At 43.3% G+C, this 27,904-nt stretch overlaps 1 protein-coding gene across 1 annotated transcript; it reads right to left on the reverse strand.

The window, feature by feature from the left end:
- Positions 1-843: 843 nt before the first annotated feature.
- cp (ceruloplasmin) lies at positions 844-27,457 on the reverse strand. Its single transcript, XM_052073338.1, has 24 exons — positions 27,211-27,457; positions 24,120-24,364; positions 23,779-23,991; positions 18,396-18,569; positions 18,227-18,318; positions 16,105-16,267; positions 11,129-11,267; positions 10,894-11,033; positions 10,397-10,537; positions 10,248-10,292; positions 9,935-10,149; positions 9,227-9,377; positions 8,830-9,042; positions 6,453-6,657; positions 5,100-5,239; positions 4,833-4,961; positions 2,705-2,811; positions 2,580-2,635; positions 2,339-2,410; positions 1,716-1,807; positions 1,439-1,578; positions 1,300-1,356; positions 1,020-1,125; positions 844-948 (listed from the first exon to the last, which is right to left on the reverse strand). Exons 1-24 carry the CDS (start codon positions 27,366-27,368, stop codon positions 923-925), a joined length of 3,219 nt encoding a protein of 1,072 aa, XP_051929298.1. The 5' UTR covers positions 27,369-27,457; the 3' UTR covers positions 844-922.
- Between the last annotated feature and the right edge of the window lie 447 nt (positions 27,458-27,904).

Consider the following 27,904-nt stretch of genomic DNA (forward strand, 5'->3'; position numbering starts at 1 on the left):
CCAGTGGTTAGCACGTCGGCTTCACAGTGCAGAGGTACCGGGTTCGATTCCAGCTCCGGCCTCCCTGTGTGGAGTTTGCATGTTCTCCCCGGGCCTGCGTGGGTTTTCTCCGGGTGCTCCGGTTTCCTCCCACATTCCAAAAATATGCATGGCAGGCTGATTGAACACTCTAAGTTGTCCCTGGGTGTGAGTGTGAGTGCGAATGGTTGTTCGTCTCTGTGTGCCCTGCGATTGGCTGGCAACCGATTCAGGGTGTCCCCCGCCTACTGCCCGGAGACAGCTGGGATAGGCTCCAGCACCCCCCGCGACCCTAGTGAGGATCAAGCGGTTAGGAAGATGAATGAATGAATGAATGTTGACAATGCATGAATAAAATCTGATTCGTGTCGCCTTTGGGCAAAGAACGTAGTTGAGCGACGTGACCCCCAACACAAGCAAGCAAGTGGAAGGACACCATATGGGAAAATGACCACATGTCGCTACAACTCTTCTAAAGCTAAGACATGCTTATTTTATCCAACGCCATACACCGGTTTTATAATGCACCGGTTTTATAATGGTTTGTTGAGTGGTAAAACATTCACCCGGGTCCCCTGGGCTCTCGTGCTGCGTAAACGCCTCAATCAGGTTTGCTCTCCCAACACTTTGTTTTTTTTAAAAATCGGATGAGGTTGTTCCTGATGGCCGATTTTGAAGATTGAGTTGTTGGAGTTATAGTGCTCCCTGCTGCAAAGTTACAGTCATTACATTCGACATAAAACCATGATGAAACGGTTGTACTGTATTGCCCTCAAAATGTTATGATGTTGGGATGTTGTAGTATAATGATGCAAACGTAGACTGTTTAGATTTTTCACATGATATATTTTTTATTAATCAGAACATATTTGGAGAAGTGTTAAGCTCTTTTTACTCCAACATTTTAACCAATGAATCCCCTCTTGTTCACTGCAAGCAAAAAAAAAATACAGTTAAATAAGAGCACATATGCAATATCCTTAGTGCCACTTGGTACTCACCTTTTTCACTCACAGTATACATAGCAATGGTGCCAGCTTTAATGTGGTCAGTTACATGACAGTGAAGCATCCAAGTTCCAGGATACTGAGGACGCATTTTTACTGTCTGTACAGTGTAAAAGCAAGCAGAAAAGAAAAAAACTAATTCTGTAGGTTACAAGAGATTTGCTCGAAACGTCAACTAGAGATTTATTGGAAGAACAAATATTTATACTACAGTTTGTACAAGCCTTAGGAGAATGTCGCTACGGCCAACTGACCACGTGAATCACAGATTTACCTGGAAGGTGGCAGGAAAAAGCTGAAACACATCAGTAGTGTGCGGGCCTCCACCCAGCTGGAAAAAAATATTGCAGGTTTTATTTTTTTCAACCTAGTGAGTCTACCACATGGCAATGCAATTTGTACTTTGCAAATACCTTATACTCCACACTATGCCCATGCCAGTGTACACCATGTATGTCCACCTCATTGCCCATTCCCATCAGGTACCAGTAGACCTTATCTCCCACTTCCATGTTCAAGCCGTTCAGGTTTGCGTATATAAAACCATTAATGGCTAAATTTATCCACAAAGTACAAAAGAAAAAGTTTGAAAATTAAATTCATGAAATTCCAGATGATATACAATAATAGGATATTCATAACACAGCATCATTTTTCAAGTCAATAATGTGCTGGATGTGCTTTTCTGACCATGCATCTTGTTGCTCTCTATGAAGTCTTCGTCATCCTTCAAATTTGGTCGTGGGTTCCTGATGTGGGTCCTGATGTTTTCATCCAAATACCTGGAATATAAACATTGACCATTAAGCCAATGTTCTGACATAAATTAAGTACGGCAAGTGGAAACCAAAACATGAAACATATTTGACACTTAGATTACGACATTTTAGGTCATGATTCCCAACCTCTGTTTTAGCCAGGACACTATTTTGCAATTGAAAAAAGGCACACCAATCAAAAAAAAAGGGGTCGCATCATGTATATTCAGCTTGCTGAAGAAATTTTCATCTTGTGTGAAATCTCCGCCTGTTTCATTGAACACAAAGCTAAAACATGAACAACACAGAATAGCAGTTCATTCTGCCATTTAGTCGAAAAGCATTTCATTCTGCCTGTCACTATGAGTTGCTGGCATCAACAGATAACAATATTTCATTTGTACATCATATTACAATCATAATAAACATACAATATTGAGAATTTAAAAAAATCACACGGCACACCTGATCATTTCTCACACTTTTAATCACTTTTAAGAAGACTTGATGTGCTAATGCCACTATTTTGTTAGATTATTTTGTAACTATACTCACCAGCTCTCATTCTCATCAAATACCAGCATCAGCAAGGCAAACTCCTCGATTTCTTTCTTCATTCCCAAACTCCTTCAAGGGACAGTTCAAAGTACATGTTAGCAGAAAGTGACCCAAAATGCATTACAAGTCATCAGTTGAGTAGTTTTAAATCTTGACATCACACAAACACATTGTGTCAAATAAGTTAGAAGGAAGTGTTACCACCCATACCAAACACCCAACATGCAGAAATTCTTACCTGGCCAAACTACGTCGACAGATGACCAAGGGACCAATTAGACCACTGTACAGGTCCTGGCAGACAGGGAGGTAAAATGTCAACGCCTCTGTGAGGGTGTGCATATTGTGCTGTCATTGGCACACCTTGACAACGTCCACTGTGGAGTAGTATGCTGACACAGAGCATTCTTCTTGCTCAGTGGTCGGTCCGGTATTCTTTGTAACATACCACTCGTAGATGTGAGTCTCACCTGTGAAATACACACAGCATTTGACAATTTATGTCTTTGAGATCATCAACATTTCAACATTACAACTTCATTAAAAGAATAGAACAGAGAACATCAATTAAAATGGCAAATGATGTGTCTTGTTTTGAGTGTAGTTTTAAAAATGGTTAATGAGTTTGCGTTACAGAGCTCAGGTGGTCGTGAATTCCAAAGACAGTGGGCAGAGCAACCGAAGGCTTTACCACCTCTTTGTGGCCAGATGAAAAGACTGACGGAAGAAGGACGAAAATCAAAGAGGGCGAGAGGGTGTAGCAATGCGAAGGAGGTCCAAAATATGGAGGCGCAAGGTTATATATGACCTTGAAAGTGCAGATCAGTATTTTGTATTGGATGCAGTGCCAAACAGGGAGCTATTGGAGTCGCAAGACTGGAGCGATGCAGTGGGTGGAAGGGGTCTGTGGCCTGTCAAAATGCAAGCAGTAAAGTTCTGGATAAGTCATCATTTTTTTTAAGTGATCGGAGGGAGGGGAGGCAATACGGGAGAAAGTTGCAGTCATCCGGGTGTAAAGTAATGAGGCTATGAACCAGGATCGCGACAGTGGGGAGTGTTAGGGATGGATACAGCTGGGTGGTGTTGACAGAATGTGTGATTGAAAAGCCAGTGTGCTGTTGAGGATGACACGAAGACTCTTAACCGAAGGTAGGGGGATATGGGGGTTGTCAAGTATAGTGGGGAAAACTGTCAGCTTTGACTGGACTTGGTGCCTATAAATATGATTTCAATTTTATCACTGTTGAAAAATGGCAGACTAAACACTGATGGAGGTGGTTTTTCATCCATCAGTGCTTAGTCATGCACGTGTATGCACTGCAAGAAAGTGTTAGTTCACGACACTTACTGTATATTGAATGAATGTTAATGTAATTATCTCCAATACTACTTTTGGGATAGCATCTAATGCAAATAACCATTGACCATAAACTGCCCTGAGAAACTGTACGTTACACTACATTCCAAGGTACACAAAAACATGTTTGTTTTTTTTGTTTAGATTTTTTTAGTAGGTTCAATAAAAATCAATAATTGTCAAGAATGACTGTTGTGAAATATTCTGGTGAGACATTTTGCGGTCATATCACCCAGTCCTATTAAGCCTATTATGTTCAAAAAGACATTCATTCATTCATTCATTCATTCATTCATTCATTCATTCATTCATTCATTCATTCATTTATCCGCCCATCTTATTTATTTATTTATTTATTTGCTTTATTTTGACCATCTTATTTGACTTTTTCAAAGTTGTTTTGTCTTATTTTTAAAGATATATATACTGTAAATGTATTGTATTATGTGCTAGAATAAAATTACCTCAATTCAGCCTTTTTTGGGGTCCTGATTTGCAATACATGTCAATATCAAGCCCTTTGACATACTTATATCGCACTATACTTTTCAGTCATTTCACCCAGCCCTACTTTAAATTAAACTTTTTTGATCTGAACAGTTTAAGATATGAGCAAATAAGGATGTGAAATGAATGTGAGTGTTATGTGTGCATGTGTGTAAGTGTGTGTATAAAGGTCTTTGGTTAGGCACCATAGGATGTTATTAGATGCACCGATATATAGTGCACTCCATTTCCCATTTTAATCACATTAGATTTTTCATCTGTTGGACTCTGATGTGTGTGTGTGTGTGTGTGTGTGTGTGTTTTTTGTAGGGGGTTGGGTGTGTCGGACTACAGGAATGACGATTGACAGACTGGGGACCGGTGAAAAATATTGACAGAAACGATGAAGGAATTGTTGTTAAGGTAACATGACAGACTGACGATTACATTTTGGATGACAAAAGATGGCCCGGCCAAATTTTGTTAATTGCCCACATTGATTTATTCACAATTAATAAATAAATAAATCTGACGAAATTGCTAATACAGTGTGCCAAATCCAATTAGCTATTCTATTCTACTCAACAAAGGCAAAGACAGCAAAATCAATGTGTGTATGTATTTTGTTGTTGTGCAGTCTTTGCCTACCGGGACTGGTGTGGTAAACATTTGTATTTTCTGTCTTCACTCCATGGGCATGGATCGAATACGATCTGGATGCCATGTTCTTGAAAACCACCTTTACTTTGTCACCAACGTCAGCATGGATCATTGGACCTAAGAGACAAGTAGATTTGGTTATCAGATTGAATATTTTGGAGACAATTTGTATTATATATTCTGTACAATTCCAACCATTCACACTTTAATCCAGTGTGAATTTAGAAACATTAGGATTACACAATAACTGCCTACCCATAATGCCGAGATGTTCCATGTCGGCACCTCTTTCCACCTGCTTGGTGAACTTGTCATTGGTGAACTGGCGGTAAATTACCTTCTTGTATCGTGAGCCAATTAATCCACCATCCTGGTCAAGGAAGACAGACGCTGGACTGCAGAAGAAGAGTGTTTTTCCTTGTGAGCGCAAATCAACTACTTACGTTTTCTATAGACTGCATATTTCATTAATGAACAACATACTGTATTCATGTCAATGAACTTTAATTGCTTGTTACTTTTTCGATAAATTGCCATGTGATGATGAGTGGCCATATTACACAGATTTATTCTGATATAAAGAGAAAGTTACTTGTGCTTTTGAAGTATAAGGGAAGTCCATTGTTACCTTAAGCAAAAACAGCCAGAAAATAAATTAATAGGAGACCCAGAAAGTCAGTCCTGCATTAGCTTGGATGCTTGCTAACACAGTTGACTCGAATTGTTTCAGCATCTTTCATTCAATAGATAGATTTGATGGATGTTTCCAAAATCTAAAATATGAGGAAAACCACAATTTCTTTAAAGGCATCTATCCTTAAGAAGTACTAATTGCTAAATATTGCCGAATCACCAAGTGTCCATCAGCAGATTCAGGGGTTGCCACTAGTCACAGTCACTGACTACCTGACGGTTAAAGCTCCAGTCATCCACATCAACATGGACTCACTCTTCCCCGGGATGTGGCCGAAATTCAGCCGGAGTTGAGAGTTGAAACTCCTTCTGGCAGGAGACTCTGCCAGACATTCACAGTATCCCTACATTTTCTACATCCAGAAAAATTCAGCTTGGCCACTGTACGGCTAGTAAAACAGTCTGGAGCCCTATGTCAAGGTCCCTGCCTTTGACCGCCGCCCAGCTCGAGTTCCACGCAACTCAATTGGTCCCTCCCAAAGGTGGTGAGCCCATGGGAAGGGGGACACATGTGTCTTTGGGCTGTGCCTGGTTAAGCCCCATGAATACAGCCCAGGCACGGGTCTGGAGCCCGAAAGCCAGGCCTAGCTGCAGACGGGGACCAATTATCTATGCCTGTCAGAGGGAAAATGCTGCCCACATTTCCTCATTATAGGAGGTCATTTGAGCTGCAGTTTGTCTGGTCCCTCACCTATGACTTGTTTGTTATGTGCGACCCTGCCAATGCATAAAATCCCAGTCTACTTGGCTTCATTGGGACACACAAACTACTCTACATGCTAAGGTTCACGGAGGAGAGATAAACAATTAATACTCTAGATTGTATTGCTTCTATAAACTTGCTGGAACTGGAAAATGACCAAATATTGAGTTAGTTCCCTCTAGTTCTCAGTGGCTCAGGACAAAATGTGTTACCTTTTTTGACCGCGAAACATTTCAGCCTCCCAAGTACGATTCGGAGAGTAGTCCCAGTCCATCTCCATGGCAGCAACGTAGTAAGTTTTAAAGTGGAACATGCTCTCACCCTGGCGCTGCAAAAAGCTGCATTTCTGTACGGTGTAGTTGGCTCTCATTCCTCCACGGTATTGGTTGACCGTGGGTGATGCCACTTCAAATTGACCTGGAAAACACACACACACACACACACAAACACACACAAACACACACATACACACACACACTGATGAATAAGTGCTATCTCTGATTTGTCTTTCTTTTTAGGTTCAACAGACACTGCATCCAGTCTTTCCAGGGGAATCACAAAGTCAGCTGGGAGATATAGTCTCTCCAGCGTATCCTGGGTCCTCCACGGGACCTCTTTACGGTGCGACGTGCCTGGGAGGCATTCAGGGTATCCTAACCAGATGCCCGAGCCACCTCCTCTAAATGTGGAGGAGCAGTGACATGACTCAGTCCATCCCAGATGACTGAGCTTCTCACTGGATCTCAAAGGGAGAGCCCTGAACACTCTGTCAGAAACCTGTTCAGCTGCTTGTATCCAGGATCTAGTTCTTTTGATTATAACACAAAGCTCGTGACCATAGACGAGGGTAGGAATGTATTGAAAGCTTCACCTTTCAGCTCAGCTCCTTTGCCACAACAGACGGATCTAGAGTACATATTACTGCAGATGCTGCAACGATCCGCCTGTCAAGGTCCTGCTTCATCCTCCCCTCACTCGTGAATAAGACCTAAAATACTTCATTCAACTCCTCCACTTGGAGCAAGATCTCATCCCTGAACTGGAAAAGGAACTCCACCCTTTTCCAACTGAGAATCATGGTCTCAAATATGGAGGTGCTTTTTTTTCCATCCCAACTGCTATACACTCCGCTGCAAACTGCCCCAGTGGGAGTTAAAGATTGCAGCTTGAAGAAATCAATGGTACCACATCATCTGCAAAAAGCAGTGTCGTAATACTGAGACTACCACACCGCATGCTGTTAGCACCTCAGCTGTGCCTAGAAATTCTGTCCATAGAGGTTATGAACAAAATTGGTGAAAAAGGGCGACTTTGGAGTCCAGCCCTCAGTGGAAACGAATACGATTTACTGATGGCAATGCAGACCAGACTCTGACACTGGTCCTGCACGGATCGAACAACCCGGACTTGTGCGTCTGAAACCTGATATTCCCAGAGCACCCTCCACAAGAGCTGGCTACATCGTTGAAAGACTTATCCAAGTCCACAAAGCACATGTAGACTGGTTGAGTGGAGTCCAATGCACTCTCGACCACCCTGCTGAGGGTGGAGAGCTGCGCCACTGTCCCAAGGCCCGGACGAAAACCACACGGCTCCTCGTGAATCTGAGATTAAACTTCCTCCTCTCCACCCTCCTCTCCAGCACTCCTAAATAGATTTTACCAGGGAGGATGAGGACTGTGATTTTCCGGTCCCCCTTTTTAAAAAGGGAACCACCACCACGGTCTGCCAATCTAGAGGCACTGTGCCCCAGATACATGCAGTGTTGCAAATGTGTGTCAACCAGGACAGACCCACAACATCCAGAGCCTTTGGGAACTGTGGACTGATCTAATATTAACACATATAGGGGCTAATGTAATAAAATGTTTTTGCTCAGTAAAATTTAACCTCCTCTTGTAAGTCTAGTTTTGACCCACTATGTATACAATATATACACGTTCAGAAATTTACTCTGATTGCCATGCACTACTACTACCAGGAAAGTGGGTGTGTTCAGAGAGGGAGAGTACACTCCATTACACTTAATTTCCGAATGCAACCAGCAGTGGCACAGTGTCCTCACTCGGAGTGCCTAGTGAATAAACAAATGACAAATGTAACACTTTTATGCACTCTGTAACCTGATAACATTATAAGATGTCCATTGCAGTAATCGCTGTCCCTGGAAGGGTCAAGCAATGCTCTGAGTTTTCGAACGGCCGGAATGAACCAGTGTGCGCTCAGAGCGTATTTCCGAGTACAGTACGTCTTATATTTTATGTATGATCTTATTTGAGAACAGTGTAAGACCACACATTGTAAGAGAAATGATCATGAAAGCGCTATATAAATCAGCATGTATTGTATTGTATGTGTGATTAGTAAAAACATTATTGAATACTCCACCCCATGAGGATCCTTTTCACACTATTAGTCACCTAAAACAATGACATGCCAACTTTGTGAAATATTTTCACATTTCTCGATTAATTTGTAGATCTGAAAAATCACCATTCATATATATTTTTGAGAACTTTGCGATTATCTTATCTTTATCTTGCATGTTTGTTCTCATGGTTATTCTTAGTACAATGATGAGACACGTACCCATACTGTCAGGCTCCATCGTCACAGTGCGTGAAATGTGTGGAAAAACAGAAATGGTATCCAATCTGTTCTGGCGAAAGATGAAGCGGTTTCCCTGGAAGTAAAGACTGTTGATATCTGTCTCTGAACCCAGTCCTGACAGGTGCCATGTGACTTTGTCCCCCTTACACATAGTCAGGCCTTGGAGGTTCCCATACACATACCCATTGATGGCTGGGAGACACAGAATTCCACAAAAGTTAAAAACATGCATGTGTGACTAAAATTAATCAAATAATGAAAATGTGAACATTTTAGTGTGTTGTTTAGCACCTAAGGCTTGAGTTTATTTATGTTAATAACTTCCAGGCAATAATGTTAAAAAAAAGGGTAGTTCAATGTAAATATAATTGCCTACAATGCATCTTGTTGCTCTCAACAAAGCCCTCATCCTCCTTGTTAACAGTGGTCGGAGCTGTGGTGAAAGCACGGATGGTATCATCAAGATACCAGCTCAGGTTTTCGTCAAACACCGTGGCCAGCAGGTGAAACTCTTTCTTATAGTTTTTCTACAATATGGACAGAAAAGAAAGAAAGATGAAAATTTTGTTTTCCATTCAAGAAAATAAGCAGAGTATTAGTGATGTTACTAACACTCATTAACGATACTACGATAATACAGTTTTCAAATTTTAGTTCACCTGCACCAATTAATGTGATTTCCACCACTTTACAATAACAGTGCCATAAGAAATCCTGTCTTTGGTCTTTCTCTTTGCCTCCTACCTGGAAGCTCCATTTCCAGCATCTTTCGCCTGATATTCTGTCTGGACTGCCCCTACTTTGTACATGTCCTTAATCTCTCCAACCCATACAGTTCATGCTCCAGCTACATCATTCCGAAAGTGAATCACATCATCTGTAACTCTGCCTCCTCCATCTTTGCAGTAGTAATACACAGAAGAAGGAGACAGTCTCAAAACCACACATCATAGCTTGTCTCACCACCATCTATAATCCTTTTCCTTTTCACTCTGGTAAAACTCTTGACCAACTCTTCACAGGGTAACCTTAATGTACAGCAATAATAAGTCAAAGAAATTGACACTTTCTTTCCTTTTTTTACCTGGATCCCTTTCTTAAGAGAACTCGGTCGACAGACAAGCATTGGTCCGACCAGTCCAGAGTTTGTGTCTTTTACAGGGTCGACGCCTGAGTAGTACAGGTAGGTCAGACAGTCAGCCTCCCCTTGCACCGGACCAGCACCCACAGGCACAAACCACTCATATGTGTGCGTCTTCCCTGGTGCGACCAGAGCAGCCGGAGGAGGGGTCACTGTCCCTGTTTTTACACAAATGTAGCATCATTGTGTTAGTTACAACTCACAAAATGTAAACATAACGACTTTTGTCAATTCTATGGATGATAACATCACTTACTCGTTTCATGTTTTAATTCCCTTAATTTTTTTGCAGTGTAGGACTCTAAATGAATGAAGAAGACTTTTGTCCGTTAAACGATCATGGAGAAAAGACAGTTTTCATTCACATTAAATGAAAGCTCCACAACACAGGAACAGTGTTTTAACCTTCTAATTCATTGTGATAGAGCGTCCCATCTTGTTCGATGCTGTACTGTACGCCATGCGGCTGTATAGAGTAAGGCCGAGTGGCCTTGTTCTTGAAGACCACCTTGATGGTGTCTTTCTCCTCAGCTCGCAGCACAGGACCTGGAGGAGGTAAAAAAATCAGAATGTTTGCACTTTGTTTCAAAAGGAATCTGGACACGGTGGCATTTGCAAAGGTCTACATTATGCAAAAAACTAAATAATATGGTGGGTATGTAAATAGTTATGTCATGCAGTGTGTTTGCAAAGTCTATGGCTGAATAATGGATAATGCAATCCAAATAGAGTGTATATATTGGATGAAACGGTTTGTAAGAGGTTTTTAGGCAGTTAAGATGGGTGAAAATCCCATGAGTCTATGATTGAGTTTGTTTAGTGTAGAAACAAATATTTTACTTCATACTTTGTATGCATTCTTTGTCATGGTCCATCTGGTAATACAAACCAGGTAACATTACCCAGAATTCCAAGATGTCGCTCCTCTGGGCTGCGTAGCATCTTTGTCAGAAAGGAGCTGTCAGTGTATTCCACATAGCGAACCTTCTTGTATCGACTTCCAATACGATTTCCGCCTCTGGTTACAAACATCTCTGCCTCGCTGCACAAAGACACACAAGCGTCATTTCTTCCATGCATGGGTTGTATGTCCGTGCATGTATGTACATGTGCTTGTGAGCATGTGTTTTGAGGAACCTGTCTGTTGGCAATGTCGGAGCATAGTCCCAGACTTCTTCTTCCGCAGCAATGAAGAATTCTCTGAGCTGACCATATGGACGAGGTTTGTGGACATTTGGAAAACACTTCCTGATCTCAAATATAGCCTGCATACCACCTTCATAAAAACAAAAGCCATCATGGATGAGTACCTGTAATACAGTTGGTGACTGAAATAGTTCAGTATAGTGTATCGCATTGATGCCGATATTGTGTTATCACTGTTACTGTTATTTGGTAACATGTTATTCCAAAGTGTTTAGGTTTTTCAGTAAAGCCCGGTGCACATGAGCTGCCAATGGCGCTCATTTGCCATACGCACCTCGTGGAGGGCTAACACCATATTTCACAAGAAGTAGCCCTCAGGCTTCTATTTCTGTGTAGTAGCAAAACGTAGAACAATGCCTCTGGCTCTGAGAATTTGACTTGGCGGTCCCAAACATGATCAAAGCAACTTTTAGCAGCGTTGCCAGCGAACCATCTGCACCCACAGCTGATGGGTGCAACGCCGCTGGTGCGTCGTGTGTGCCTAAAAGTACAACTCATACAACACGTTACTTTTCCCAGCCAAGTAATGACACCAAAGTGACTAATCAAACTCACATAACACTACTGTGTCATATTTTTTTACTTTCATAAGGTGACGCCAGAATTCCACCCTGGAACCACATTTCACCCCCCACCCAAAAAAACCCCAAAAAACAATTACCATTGATCACCTCTGGGTCACAGACTTACACAGCACATATTTTTCAACCACAGTGGTCACTCAACCAAATATTAAGCATGTAACAAAAAGAATAGTTAACAATTTACAAAATTCAGGAGGACACATGATTCCGAACATCCTATTATTCACTAAAGGTACTAAACAAAGAGCTGTTCACAAATAGGGCAATTCTAATTTTTACAGTTTTAAGTGAGGCATTGTGGGTACCTTCAACTTCACATTCGTGTCTGAAGGAGTAATGTCACGTACGCACATGTTTTCAGCACATTGACAACTCACATGTGCATACCATTCCACATAAACAACAATGGTAAAAGAGAAATTTGTGTTTTCAAGTCGGGAATAAAAGACAAAATGTTTTTTGCACACTGTACGATCGTCAAATTGTTGACTGGCTTGAAAAATAAATAAATAAATTAAACAGAATAAAATGGATTGCAGCAACGTATGTACTCAAGCTGAAAGAGAAATTCTCACTAGAATGTGTGACTGGAGGAGATTGTCATTCTAATAAAGATTTAAATATCCATCCATCTTCTACCGCTTATTGCCGGGTCGCGGGGGCAACAGCTTTAGCAGGGAAGCCCAGACTTCCCTCTCCCTAGCTACTTCTTCCAGCTCTCTCCGGGGGATCCCGAGGCGTTCCCAGGCCAGCTGGGTGACATAGTCTCTCCAGCGTGTCCTGGGTCTTCCTCGGGGTCTCCTCCCGGTGGGACATGCCCGGAACACCTCACCAGGGAGGCGTTCAGGAGGCATCCGAATCAGATGCCCAAGCCACCTCATCTGGCTCCTCTCGATGTGGAGGAGAAGCGGCTCGACTCGGAGCCCCTCCCGGATGACCGAGCTTCTCACCTTATCTCTAAGGGAGAGCCCGGACACCCTGCGGAGAAAACTCATTTCGGCCGCTTGTATCCGGGATCTCGTTCTTTCGGTCACGACCCATAGCTCGTGACCATAGATGAGGGTTGGAACGTAGATCGACCGGTAAATTGAGAGCTTCGCCCTTTGGCTCAGCTCCTTCTTCACCACGACAGACCGATACAACGTCCGCATCACAGCAGACGCTGCACCGATCCGCCTGTCGATCTCTCGCTCCCTCCTGCCCTCACTCGTGAACAAGACCCCAAGATACTTAAACTCCTCCACTTGGGGCAAGATCTCCCCGCCGACCTGGAGGGGGCACTCCACCCTTTTCCGACTGAGGACCATGGTTTCAGATTTGGAGGTGCAGATTTTCATCCCAACCGCTTCACACTCGGCTGCGAAACGCTCCAGTGAGAGTTGGAGAGCCCTGTTTGAAGGAGCCAACAGCACCACATCATCTGCAAAAAGCAGGGATGCAATACTGAGGCCAACAAAACGGACCCCCTCAACGCTTCGGCTGCGCCTAGAGATTCTGTCCATGAAGGTTATGAACAGAATCGGTGACAAAGGGCAGCCTTGGCGGAGTCCTACCCTCACTGGAAACGATTCCGACTTACTGCCGGCAATGCGGACCAAACTCTGACATCGGTGGTATAGTGACCGGACAGCCCGTATCAGGGGGTTCGGTACTCCATACCCACGAAGCACCCCCCACAGAACTCCCCGAGGGACACGGTCAAACGCCTTCTCCAAGTCCACAAAACACATGTAGACTGGTTGGGCGAATTCCCACATACCCTCGAGAACCCTGCTAAGGGTGTAGAGCTGGTCCACTGTTCCACGGCCGGGACGAAAACCACACTGCTCCTCCTCAATCTGAGGCTCGACTTCCTGACGGACCCTCCTCTCCAGCACCCCTGAATAGACCTTACCAGGGAGGCTGAGGAGTGTGATCCCTCTGTAGTTGGAACACACCCTCCGGTCCCCCTTTTTAAAAGCGAGTACGAGGGTTGCCACCACGACAGGCACCAACCACCTTACGGCCACAACTCAGATTGGCCGCCTCAACAATACAGGCACGGAACATGGTCCACTCGGACTCAATGTCCCCCGTCTCCCCCGGAACATGGGAAAAGCTCTGTCGGAGGTGGGAGTTGAAACTCCTTCTGACAGGGGATTCCGCCAGACGCTCCCAACAAACCCTCACAATACGTTTGGGTCTGCCAGGACGGACCGGCATCTTCCCCTACCATCGGAGCCTACTCACCACCAGGTGGTGATCAGTTGACAGCTCCGCCCCTCTCTTCACCCGAGTGTCCAGAACATGCGGCCGCAAATCCGATGACACGACCACAAGGTCGATCATCGAACTACGGCCTAGGGTGTCCTGGTGCCAAGTGCACATGTGGACACCCTTATGCTTGAACAAGGTGTTCGTTATGGACAGTCCGTGACGAGCACAGAAGTCCAATAACAAAACACCACTCGAGTTCTGATCGGGGGGGCCGTTCCTCCCAATCAAGCCCCTCCAGGTCTCACTGTCATTGCCCACGTGAGCATTGAAGTCCCCCAGTAGAACAAGGGAGTCCCCAGCAGGAGTACTCTCCAGCACACCCTCCAAGGACTCCAAAAAGGGTGGGTATGCTGAGCTGCTGTTTGGTGCATATGCACAAACAACAGTCAGGACCCGTCCCCCCACCCGCAGGCGGAGGGACGCAACCCTCTCGTCCACCGGTGTGAACCCCAATGTACAGGCACTGAGCCGGGGGGCAATAAGTATGCCCACACCTGCTCTGCGCCTCTCACCGTGAGCAACTCCAGAGTGAAAGAGAGTCCAACCCCTCTCGAGAGGACTGGTACCAGAACCTAGGCTGTGTGTGGAGGCAAGTCCGACTATATCCAGTCGGAACTTCTCTGCCTCACACACCAGTTCGGGCTCCTTCCCTGCCAGAGAGGTGACATTCCATGTCCCAAGAGCTAGCTTCTGCAGCCGAGGATCGGACCGCCAGGGTCCCCGCCTTTGGCTGCCGCCCAGCTCACATTGCACCCGACCCCTTTGGCCCCTCTCATGGGTGGTGAGCCCATGGGAAGGGGGACCCACGTTGCCTCTTTGGGCTGAGCCCGGCCGGGCCCCATGGGTGTAGGCCCGGCCACCAGGCGCTCGCCAACGAGCCCCACCTCCAGGCCTGGCTCCAGAGGGGGGCCCCGGTGACCCGTGTCCGGGCAAGGGAAACTGGGTACCATCGATTTTATTTGTCATAAGGGGCTTTGTGAGCCGTGCTTTGTCTGGTCCCTCACCTAGGACCTGTTTGCCATGGGTGACCCTGCCAGGGGCATAAAGCCCCAGACAACTTAGCTCCTAGGATCATTGTGACACACAAACCCCTCCACCACGGTAAGGTGACGGCTCACGGAGAGGAGATTTAAATATGTCAAGTAAAAAAAAAGATTGGTTTTATTTTTACAGTATATTATTAGATAGATAGATAGATAGATCTATATATTTTATCTATCTATCTATCTATCTATCTATCTATCTATCTATCTATCTATCTATCTATCTATCTATCTATCTATCTATCTATCTATCTATCTATCTATCTATCTATCTATCTATCTATCTATCTATCTATCTATCGATATGTCATGATTCGCTTTAGGGACCAACAGGTGGCACTGTAGGGCTCCCACGGCAGCTGCACACCTGTTGGTCATAGGTATTTAGGGCCTTAAAAGGACTCCCAGCACGAACACTCAGTGCCGGGTCATTGTTTGCTCTTGCTACTGTCAGGTTTGTTTGCTGCTCCTTTGCTGTTGTCATGTTTGTTTCTGTCATGGTTCTGTTCCTGTTAGTTTTGGATTAGTTTTGGTTGTTAGCACTTTGTTTATCTTGGATTTAGTTTTCTTTGTTTTAAATACAATTCGTCAAGTTTACTCTGCTCCGTGACAACGTGACAAGATATAGATAGATAGATATATCTTAAGTTAAGTCCAGAAAGAGTGTCCTTATTTTATTTATTTGGTATTTTAAAAAAAGGGGAATCTATTCATCTTAAGTGAAGTGATAAAATAATTCTGGTATGTCAAGTCAAAAAAGATTATTTTATGTTTAATAAAAACAAATTTTACTATTAAACTTTACTGTTAAAAATGCACTTCCAATTAGGTAAAATGGCAAAACTGGCTGCCATTTTTATGTAAAGCAGGGTCGTTGGCATCTGCTGAATGCAACTATTCAAGTAAATTGTAATCTAGCATAGTAATCAGGAAAGTAACTAGTTTTTGAAGGTAACTGTGGCAGAACTGAGTACCGGTATATGTGACAGTATTTTCCAAAAAGTCGAGGAGAAAGAGAGCCTACCCATCAGATGATCGTTAACGGTGCACGTCAGTAGCCAGTGTCCAGGGTTGTCTGCCACCATCTCAGCTGTGGTGCTCGAACCAGGGAAAAGACTGACGGTGTCTGTATGGTGATTTTCACTTGTCAGGATCTGCCCGTGGAAATGAACTGAATGCATGTCCACCTGGCAGGTGGAAAAGATTGGCAGTTAAATATGTATTTTTTTACATACACTTTCGACAGTTGTTCCTGATGTGTCCCCACTGTGGGGAGAGTTGACAATCATAATTTTCGTAAAAGTCTAAATCAACAGTGTAACACTAATAAATTTACACCCAATTAATTTCCTTGTGTAACTCAAATTTTAATTTGTCTGATGATTTGCAGCAAGGCGGCACAATGGCTAACTGGTTAGGACATGTCGCTCATAGTGCAGGAGTTGCGGGTTCAATACCCAGCTCAAGCAGTCCTGTGAGGAGTTTGCATGTGGTATTCTGCCGGTATTCTGGTTTCCTCCCACATTGCAAAAACATGCATGGTAGGTTCATTGATCACTCAAACTTGTCCATAGGCAAGGGGAAAGCAAGAACATTTTCAGTGGGATGGACAGGATCATCAGTGAGGCTTGGCCGTGCATGTTCTTCTTCATCCTACCATTCACAGTCAGGCTTTCATGAAATAAAATCCCCAAATATCCAGAACAATGGCCATCATCCTCGCAACCAGGGGGGCATATTAAAATTTTGCCCGAAGAGGCAATGTGGGTCCCCCTTCCCATGGCCTCACCACCTGCAGGAGGGTACAAAGGTGTTGGGTGCAAAGTGAGCTGGGTGCCTAAAGAAGCTTAACACGAGAATATGAAATGTCACCTTTCTCGCAGGGAAGGACCCCGAGCTGGTGTGCGAGGCAGAGAGGTTCGGACTGGATAATGTCATTGCCACACACATCCAGGGCTCTGGTGACTTGAACTCAGTGCTTGTACATTGGGGTTCACACTGATGGACAAGGGGGTTGCCTGCCTCCACCTTAGGGTGTGTGTGTGTGGGGGTGGGGGGGGTTGGCTCTGATGGTGGGGAAAGCTACCAGTATGACTTGGCAGACCCATACATATTGTGAGGGTGTTTTTGGGAGCGTCTGAAAGAATCCCCTGTCAAAAGGAGTTTCAACTCCCACCTCCGGTAGAGCTTTCCCACGTCCGTGGGGGACGTTGAGTCAGAGTGGACCACGTTCATCGCCTCTATTGTTAAGGCGCTCTTTGCCTGTCGTGGTGGCAACCCCTGAACTTGCTCGTGGACACTGGCAGTAATGGATGCCGTCAACAACAAATGTTGTGGAATTGTCCTAGTTGACACGTCTCGCACAGTCAGCGGGTAGAGTGCCTCTGGTTTGGCAAATCGGGTCCCTCTTTTTAATAAGGGGGACCAGAGGGTATGTTCCAACTACAGAGGGATAACACTCCTCAGCCTCTCTGGTCCAGGGGTGCTGGAGAGGAGGGTCTGTCGGGAAGTCGAGTCTCAGATTAAGGAGGAGCAGTGTGGCTTTCATCTCGGCCGTCCTCGAGGGTACATGGGAGCTCGCCCAACCAGTCAACATGTGCTTTGTGGACTTGGAGAAGGTTATGTGAAACTGCAAGATCTCCACTTGTACATGTCAAGTTGGCCACTGTCAAATTGCCACTTGGAGACTGCCTTCCACCCGCAATTGTGCATGACTGCGTCAACCCTCCGCACAAGGCTGAGAATAATACCAATACTTTCAATAAATTGATTTTTATCAGGACCCAGAAGGTTCAATGCATGCTGTTTTCAGATTTATGAATCAAATACGATGACACCAGACATATCTGCGCCTCGATCAGATTTGCCCAAATCGTATAGCACTAGCTGCACCACAACTTAGACCTGCTTTTGTTTCCTGCCACCAAATTGTCAGGTGTGTCGGGTGCATGCAAAAAAAAAAAAAAAAGTGAGTGCTCAAGAACGCCCAGCATTGTGCCATCAGCCAAATTCCCCAAAATGCTAAAGACGGCTTCCACCTGCATGAAAATCCAGTTGCACCAGTTTTTATGCCGGAGCACAGCTGTTTACAAAAGTAGAGCATGTCGAGTCAAATCATCTCCATCCTAAAATAGTTGATGAGTTACCTCATTTCCTAAGCCAATCATATGCCAATGGATCTTGTTCCCTTGGCACATACTCAGTCCAGGTAGGTTACCGTAGAGAAAGCCATTTATACCTGCAACCCAGTTTATCTAATTTGAGAACATAATAGGGTTGGTGGAATCCATACAGGAACGGAATCTCTTTTCTCACCATGCATCTTGTTACTCTCAATGAAATCTTCATCCTCTTTCAGGCCTCTGGCAGGGTTTGTTATATGTGTCCTGATGTTGTCATCTAAATACCAGCTGAAGTTTTCATCCGACACCATCAATATGAGTGCATACAGGTAGTCTGCTGAACTGTCACCGTGTATGTCCAGAGTTCCTACACAAAAGAGATAAAGGTCAACTCAACTATATAATTCTTCCTCGATTTTTGTATTTTGCACGATCTTTCTTTCCATCAACAATCATATTTCCAAGTACAATTAATGTGTACAAATACACGCATGCCATTTATTAGAGCCCTCAGTGGGCATATCAGCCAACATAGCATACAATATATGTCATAATGTTCGATCCCAAAGATCTGAGACGTTAAGATATTTTACACTGTCTTGCGGTGACATGACCCAAGAGGACAGGAACGGTTGGGTGGAAGTGAGCATTTATGATATCATGGGTGCGCCATGTTATGTGGAGTAAAGAAAGTTAGATGGTGAAATAAATTGAATTCCATGACAAATGGCTTAATAATAGGCATATTTGCAGTTCACAGAATTCAAACACCATTATTCATCATCCTCGATTCAGGCCTTTCTAGGTTAAATTTAAGCAGTAGGGAGAGCCCTGTTTGATTTACACCTTTTTGAAATAAGTGACATACGTTTAACCTGAAGCGGGAACCAGCCAATGCATTAAATTACAGTGGTACCTCTACTTACGACCATCTCTTCATACGAAATTTACTAGTTACGAAACGTCTGAACAGGAAAATATTGTCTCTTGTTATGAAAGAAATTTCAAGATACGAAAGGTACCGTATATATAGTATGGCCTGCTAGTCGCAGCTGCGAGTTTCCTGAACGCAACATACTTAGAGCTGCTCTGCTATTGGTTATTACCGAGCTACATCCTGGCATCCCATTGGCTAAGAGGGGCTTCTACCGAATGTGTCGATGTGTGTAGATCAGGTGTCACCAACATTTTTGAGGGTGAGAGCAACTTCATGTGTACCGATTGTGTGAAGGGCTACCAAATTGATACACGTCTGAAATAACATATTTGTCCAAAATACCTTCAATAATATGAGGATGTGTTATTTTTAATACTTGATGATTTAAATTGTCAGACTTTGATCGTGTTTCGAAATGTCTCACAGTACTGCCAATGTTTGCATTTTTAAATCATAATTTCTACTAGCAAATCACAATGTCCAGGCACTGGCGGGCTACTCAAGTGGTCTTCACGGGCTACCTGGTGCCCGCGGGCACCATGTTGGTGACCACTGGTGTAGATAGATAGAAATGTGTCATGCAGTGTCCTTGTCATTCGCCCCTGGGGCCATAAGGTGTTCTGATAATTTGTTGATAGCGAATGTGAATCACCCAGAAAAAATGTCCACCAGTCGGGCGATCGCTCGCTATGCTGATGTTTGCCTTGGACATTTTCGAAGGATTGTTAAAAGCCGACAGAAGCGAACGTCCTTGGATCAGTTCTTTACAAAACGCCAGGCAAAAACCACTTATGAAAGAGAACATGAATGAAAGAGGACAAAAACCGATGACACAATTAAAAGTTACGTTTTTTAAGATGCATTTTTATTCTTTATTCTTTGTTTTTTTTTTACATTTTGCGATATTTATTGTGCAATTATCTAATTGTAACATCTTTTGATGTATTTTTATTCTTCTTCCAGAACCAATTAATTTCATAAGTAGAGGTACCACAATAGTAATTTTAGGTTTAACCACGAGGGAGAAATAGAGAGAACCATAGTTGACATTCAGATTATAATGACAATATTGGGATGAATCCCAGTCACCATCCTCAAGGATAAAATGATTTTATGCTACCTTGACGCCTAGATGATTTTCATTATGAGATTTGACTTAGTGTTGCGTCAAAAGTGACTAGGATACCCAAGTTCCTCCCTTTTTGATTCCCCCTGGGATCTCCCCCAAGACACTCCCACTGTGGGTTAGAGTTTAACGGCATGGTTCAGAAAATGTAACTTCCGAACATATAATCAGTGAGAACTATTTTGGGGCTTGTCAGGGATGTGCTGGCCATTTAGGACATTTGGGGGCTCGTCTGGGATTTGGTGACCATTTGAAGTTTTTTTTTGTTTGTTTTTTGTTTTTTTACTCGTGTAACAGTTTCAGTGGTGTGGAATCTAAATCTAACAGTGACAAGTTTCATTCCACTGAAATCTGCATGATTACGTGCTATGCGTTATTGTGTGTCTGACGAGCATTTAAAGGAGATCTAAAACTTTTCATGATTTTTGAATTTTAACACCAAGCTATCAGCCCAAGACTGTCAGTTGACGGTAGAAGCTTGACATCAGGGAGAGTGAACAGGCACATAACATTTCTCCAGAAAATCTCACATTCTGTATGTGCGATTAGAAACAAAAGGACGATGGTAAAATCCAAGAAAAGGGAAGACAGACTCAAGAGGTCGAAATCAACCGATCTAAAGAAAGAAATGCAACAAAAATTCCATCCATCCATTTTCCGAACCGCTTGATCCTGATCTGTTTCCTATGTGTTGTGTTGTGTTATTTTTTTTATTTTGATTTCAAAATGGCGCCGCGAGAGTGGCTGCCTTTCCAGCAGCTCCTATATTTTGTTGTTCTACTTCTTCCTTTCATAACCTTGCTGCTGTGAATTGGGAATTTCTCCACTGTGAGACTAATAAAGGTTTTCTTAAAATATTGAAACAAAACTCACAATATTTTGGATGATAATAACATTGGAAGCATTGCCTTGTTGACGTGCCTATGCACATAAAGAGGGTAAAATATTAGGAAGTTAAAGAACCTCACATCTGGCCTCCAGGATGGCCACCAGACACAAGAACCTCTCATTTGGCCTTCTCCGACCTGTCTTTGATATTGGGTTTGATTTAGTATTCTTTTGTTTGTGTCTGTCTCATTAGGTTAATGAGCCCACCTGTGCTCGTTTACCCAATCCCTCGTGCTACCCAATCGTCTCTCTCTTCCACTTAGTGTCTTATCCAGATGTTCCTTATTCATTCATTCATTCATCTTCCGTACCGCTTGATCCTCACTAGGGTCGCGAGGGGTGCTGGAGCCTATCCCAGCCGTCTTCAGGCAGTAGGCGGGGGACACCCTGAATCAGTTGCCAGCCAATCGCAGGGCACACAGAGACGAACAACCATCCACAGCCCCACTCACACCTAGGACAATTTAGAGCGTCCAATCAGCCTGCCATGCATGTTTTTGGAATGTGGGAGGAAACCAGAGCACCCGGAGAAAACCCATGCAGGCCCGGGGAGAACATGGAAACTCCACACAGGAAGGCCGGAGCTGGAATCGAACCCGGTACCTCTGCACTGTGAAGCCGACGTGCTAACCACTGGACTACGAGGCCGCCCGGAACAAAAATTCCCGGGATGAAATAAATATTTGGAAAAATGGGAAAAGCGCTACAAATTTGACCCTAAAACGGTAAGTGTAAAAGAAACAGTAGAATTGCTGAGGCATCTCTCTATTCATGATTGCGACGAACAACGTACTCGGGATACGCCAAGGAAACCGTTACTCCAAGTGTGTGGCATGAGGAAGCGCAAAAGAAGGAAGGAGAAAAGAAAACTGATGCTAATATTGCCCGCGCTGAGGACAATGAAACACAACCAAGCAGGCGTAGGCGTCTAATTAAAATCAGAAATAACCAGATGCAGCCAGAGCCCAATGCAGAACAATATTTTTTTGTAACTTTAGTGTGGGGGTAGGGGGAGTATTGACATGAATGTTTTTGGGGCAATTTTGCAATGCTACAGAGTCACTTGTTGGCAGTTGTGGAATAAAGACATGTTGACAGTTAGTCGTGTGTATTCCATTGTCACTGCCACAAGCTAAACTACCAGGTGGTTTAAACCTACGGCTGACTAAGCCAACTGTTGGATCCAGCCAGACAGAGGTATGGGTGCGTCCCTCCAGCTACGTGCGTTGTGTCGAGAGAACACAATTAGCTCGATATTGTTTGAGAAGAAGTTGGATTCCAGGAAGAAAAGAAAGTGAAAAGCAGAGCTTGGTGGCATGTGTTTTCTGTCGAGGAACTTCTGAGGTACGTTGAAATAGGTTAGCGAAAGTCATAAGGACGACGGAATGTTCTCCGGCCAACAAAGATCAAAGAAGACCAAAGAAGCTTTGACATAATTTAGGAGGTTGCAGCAACCATTGTTTGCAAAGTTGATGTTCCAACTGGTGACATCCGGGACCTACAAGGCATTATTAAAGAGAGACAGAGATGGGCATCAGACTCAGAAACTGTGGCTGGAAAAAAGAGGGGGCTATTTTGATTCATGACCTTTATAGTGAACCTGATGACAAACCTTGGCAACCATGCGCTGTTTTCTTGGGCGGTTGCTGTGACGCATGGACTTTGCCGTGTGTCAACAGGAGGGATGGTCAACCAAGTGAACAGACATTTTTACTTATTTAGTTTTACACAGTATGCAAAAAACATTTGCAGATATTTCTCTGAAACCTACAATGTATGGCCAAAAAGAGGCTCATTGCTCATTCCACACAAGACACATGGACTTTATCCAACTGTGAACATAAAAAGGTTATAATAATTGCCTAGGGATGTCATTTTCAATAATTCGACGTTATTTTGTATTGATGATGATGTTGTAATCGCGTGACTTCCAATAAAAGCCCAGTTATGAGTCGAGACTGCAGAGATCTCAACCAGCTCACAATTGGTCTCATCTCGCCTGGGCATTATTTTGCCTCTGAACTTCCTACTTGTCGTGGTGAGGGCCATTCCACTAATAAGGTGTGGTTCTCCCTTGACAGTAGCGAACTAAGAAAAATACGTTGGAGAAATGGAGAACACTCCACTTTACACTACGTTTGCCATTCTTACTTAAACTTCCCTTAATCCCAGTACCTGGGTGTGTCCTCTTTTGTTACAGCCTTAAGATACCTTCGTCCTCTACCAATTTTCACACTACTGGAGGGCAGGAAAATGGGAGGATTTAGCCCTTTGAAACGGAGAGCCAGTCGGGAGCTATTTTAGTCCCTGGGTAACCAAGATTTCTGCAACTGCTTTTTTTCTCTTTTTGGGATGACAGGAAATCTGGAATCTATCCTGTCTGACTTCACACTTTGGACTGGTCACCTCACAATCACTGTGTTGGCTCATTGTTCCATAAAACCATTCAAGGTCACACTCACACAAACACATTTAGATTGTTCAACTAACATAAACTAGATGTCTTTAGGCTGCGACAGGAAGCTGAAGTACCTAAACAGACCCCACGTAAATATGGGAAGAACCTATAAACTCCACACGGTAAGGCCACTCTTCCCTCAAAAAAAATCTCTATTTCACAAGTACCTGATTTACAAAGAATGAGGGGTCCAATCAATCCTGAGTTTATATCTTTTGGAGTTGACACATGGGAATGATAGAATCTGGTCAGGCAGTTGCTCTCTGTTGGTTTTGGGCTGTGGGAATGTCGGAGGGTCCACTCGTAGGTTACTGTTGTACCAGGAGCCACTGAGTCATCTCCTTTCATCTCAGAGGCGGTACCATCAGGGTATAATGCCCCTAAAACACATACATGCACACACACACACACACACAAACACACGCACACACACACACACACACACACAAAGAATAGATTTCACAGTCATGCCTCAACTCATTTGGACGGCAAGATATGAATTTCTCACCCTCACTGCCTTTGCTGTAGTTCAGTCCATGAGGATGTATGCTGTACGGTCTGGATGCTGCATTTTTTAGGTGGACTATCAAAGTGTCTCCCTCTTCAGCCATCAGCAGGGGACCCAGGTAGCCCAACCAGGCTTGTTTCAGCACCTCATTTCGGTATGTTACATCACTGTACTGCTTATAAACAGCCTTCTTGTAGGTGGAGCCAATTCGCTGTGGGCCTTTCTTAAGAAAGACAGCAGCTTCTCTGCAGTGAAAATCATAAATGTGTGTCCATTCAGTTAACCACGCTGCAAAACACGGTGTAACATGGTCTGCTTTTGCAGGTCAAAATCGTTCCGAGCATTATAACAAAAATAATTTGAATAGTGACTACTTACGGTTTATGAGTGAACATTTGTCATCATTCCCAAATTCATTCAATGCAGACTTGACATTTGCTAGAACGCTTAGAGTAATTGGGGTTATTGGCGAGCTGGGGGCTAGCCCAGCTCATTGTAGGTCATCTGGAGTCTTCAATTAGCCTAACAAACATGGTTATGTAATGTGGGAGCAAGCCTGAGTACTTCAAGAAAACCCAACCAACAAAAGGAGACCAGAGCAGACATTGGAACCCCAAATCCTAAGACTTATAAAGCAGTAGTGCTATCCAATAGTTCATCATGCTGCCGCAAACTATACTAATATAGAAACTAGAGCTGTCAAGTTAGCGCGTTTTTATTGGCATTAATTTAAATGAATTTTAACGGGATTAATTTTTTTCTCGCGAGATTAACGCGGCACATGTCACAAGCTGATGTTACGTTGCTCTATAAATACACCAGAACAAAACAACAAGCGCGCTGCAGAAGTCCACGCCCATGTCTGTTTTGCCAGCCACGGCAGCACGAGACACCGAAAACAGATACCTAAAGAGTTTATGAATGGAAAGTTTACTTTTAAAAAGTTGCTCGATTGCTCCACTGACAAGACCAAAGTTATCTGTTCTTCTCTCTCTCTGTTTCATACAGGTAAACGATGTATGCCACTGACACGATTGTTACTTGTTTGGAACTATTTTGTGTGGAAGGTTACAGTGTTCTGCGTCCATATAAATAGAGCGGGTGGAGCTTCTGTGTGTTTGTCTGACAGTGGTAGCGACCTAGCGAAAATAAAACGTCTCCAGTGTTGTCCTCGAACCAAGTGTAGTCATTCGAAATGAGGTCTACACAAAAACCGTAGTGAGACTTCCGCACAAGAAGGACCAACACAATCAACATAGCCTGACTGTGTTAGGGGGAGTGACCCCCCTCCCTTTCAGAATGGTTTGCCCCAGCAGCACGGGGAAAGTGCGTGCGCTTTTTTGTACGGCGGGCAGTTTTGAATACAGCGGCACATAATGAACACTGGTGTCTGGTGTCTCGTTGTTCTTCAACAAACATACAGAAACAGACTGCTGTGTTCAAAGCAAACTTGAGAAAAACGAAGTATGCAACCATGGTTTAAATGCACTATAGGCTCAGTACTAGTTTACCTTAGATATGCACTTTATAGTCATATTGCTCTGTTTTGATTTTATAAAAAAAAAGCTATTAAAGCAGCTGTTTTGTGACAAAATGTTGTTTTCACTGTTGTTGATGGAGAGTAATATTGTGTGAGAGATTATGTGTGAATAACTGCTCCAAGTGAAAAATGTTCATGTAAAATTAAAAATCGAAATTGTTATTTCAGTAAATATTTGCATTTGGCACATAGAAAACTGATTTGTGATTCCATGTTGATGAGAGGATTAAAATGGGGGGAGGGGAGGGAAATAGGATAAAAATGTAAAAGGAAATTCCGAAACGATAAAGTAAAAAAAAAGTGTGAGTAATCACGATTAATTTTTTAGTCCATTTGAGTTCATTATGACAGTTGCATTTTTAATTAGATTAAATATTTTAATCGTATGACAGCTCTAATAGAAACGGAATCCTAAATTAAATAAATCTGAATACGTAGGCAGAGTTTAATTAACCTCTGCCAAAATGGTCATACTGATTGAGACTGACGAGATGTTTTGGTTGCTCAAGTTGATATACTGTATTTGGGATTTCTGCTCTGATCACTACTTTTACCACATTTACTGTAAACGTGGTACATACTATACATCTAGGCCAGCACGTGGCCCAGTCAGGCTGTCACTAATATTGACACTCATGGGTACATGGAGTGGGAAGTGATCTCGTGCCAATTGCATAGCAATCATCTACGTAAACCACTACACTTTCCAAAGTCATGACTTCAATCACCCACAACTTGATCCACAGTCTAATTGCAGAATTTACAGACTGAGCCAGTGGTATCACAGTGTTAATGGTTAAAAATACCATCCATTCATTTTCTGATCCGCTTATTCCCACAAGGATTCGCGGGGCATGCTGGAGCCTGTCCCAGCTGTCTTCGGACAGTAGGCGCGTGAAGAAATAATTATGTAATTTAGTTTTAGTTATCATACATTGCATATTAATAATGGTGAATTTATTATGCTTGCAATGGAAAATACTTATGCTCTTAATAAATGACAACGCTTATGCTCTTAATAAAGATGCACTTATGCGCTTGATAAATATATGCTCATATTTAAAAATAAAAATGCTTAGTGCACTGTTTGATAGTTAGGAGACACAATCATCTTTCTGAGAATGTGGTTGGAAAGAGATAAGATAATAAGATCAAACACAAGGTTAGACGTGGATGGATCTGTCAACACCAGCTGCAGCTTACTTGGTGTTTTTGTCATGATTGCTCATGTGTATGTAATTTTCAGTCACAAGCACACACGTAGTCAAACAAGTTCAGTGCGTGTCTTCAACGGCCCTCACTCCTTAGGTTGGACACACCCCTGCATTCGATTCCCAATGAGAAATAAATGAGAGGGCGAGCGGTGAGATCCGTGGGTGAAAGAATTGAAACCTAATGATTCTCTCCGTTCCCCCCTGGTACCAGAATCGAGTGTCTCCTCTCCTCCTTGGGACTTATGAATGTCTAATTGATAACTCTGACAGCGAGGTACACCATGAACTGGTTCAGTCGAAGGGTTAAAAAGATATCATGGAAAAAGTAAAGACTTACTCATCTTCCTGGATTGTGTGGTTCTGTATGAGGTTCATCCCACTCGGTGCATAGTTCCAATTAACTTCCTCTATCTTGAGGAAATATTCTCTTCTCAATCCAGAAATGCATACTGGTGCATAGCACACCAGAAATAAAACAAACACCAACCGTGGCATTTTAACAGAGTACCGGTACTTCCACGGTCAGTTAGTCTGTCTCATTGGGATTTTGAGCACTCTGTCTTTATAGTTGCTCAACTGTCCGACTGCTGGTAACGGTCAATAATGTTCAGAGGGTTCACTGACCAATAACCACCGTGACCCCCTGTCCACTTTACACACGACCTGAATAATGTTTAACCTGAAAATCTTTTGCTGTCTTAGCAGTTGCTTTTTATGATTATATTTAAACTAAATGTCATGAAGTCTGATTGTGTTGATCAGGGCATTATTGTGGGAGTAATTGTATATAATTTACCGCTCTCCGCTTTTAAAGATGAGTTGAACTGGAGATGTATTCTTATCACCTTAGCGACACTCTCTTTGTTGAAAACGACTAGTGACAAATTAATCTTTCATTTCTGGTGGATTTTATTGTAGTTGCTTGTGTTCGCAGACTGATTTATATCACCACAGTTTCCCTGGAAAAGACACCTTGTAAGTATGCCAGGGTCACAGATCATTTTCTTGAAAAGGAACGGAGAGTAGAATTC

The sequence above is a fragment of the Hippocampus zosterae genome, chromosome 8 (genome assembly GCF_025434085.1).
Source record: "Hippocampus zosterae strain Florida chromosome 8, ASM2543408v3, whole genome shotgun sequence".
Classification (NCBI taxonomy): Eukaryota; Metazoa; Chordata; class Actinopteri; order Syngnathiformes; family Syngnathidae; genus Hippocampus; species Hippocampus zosterae.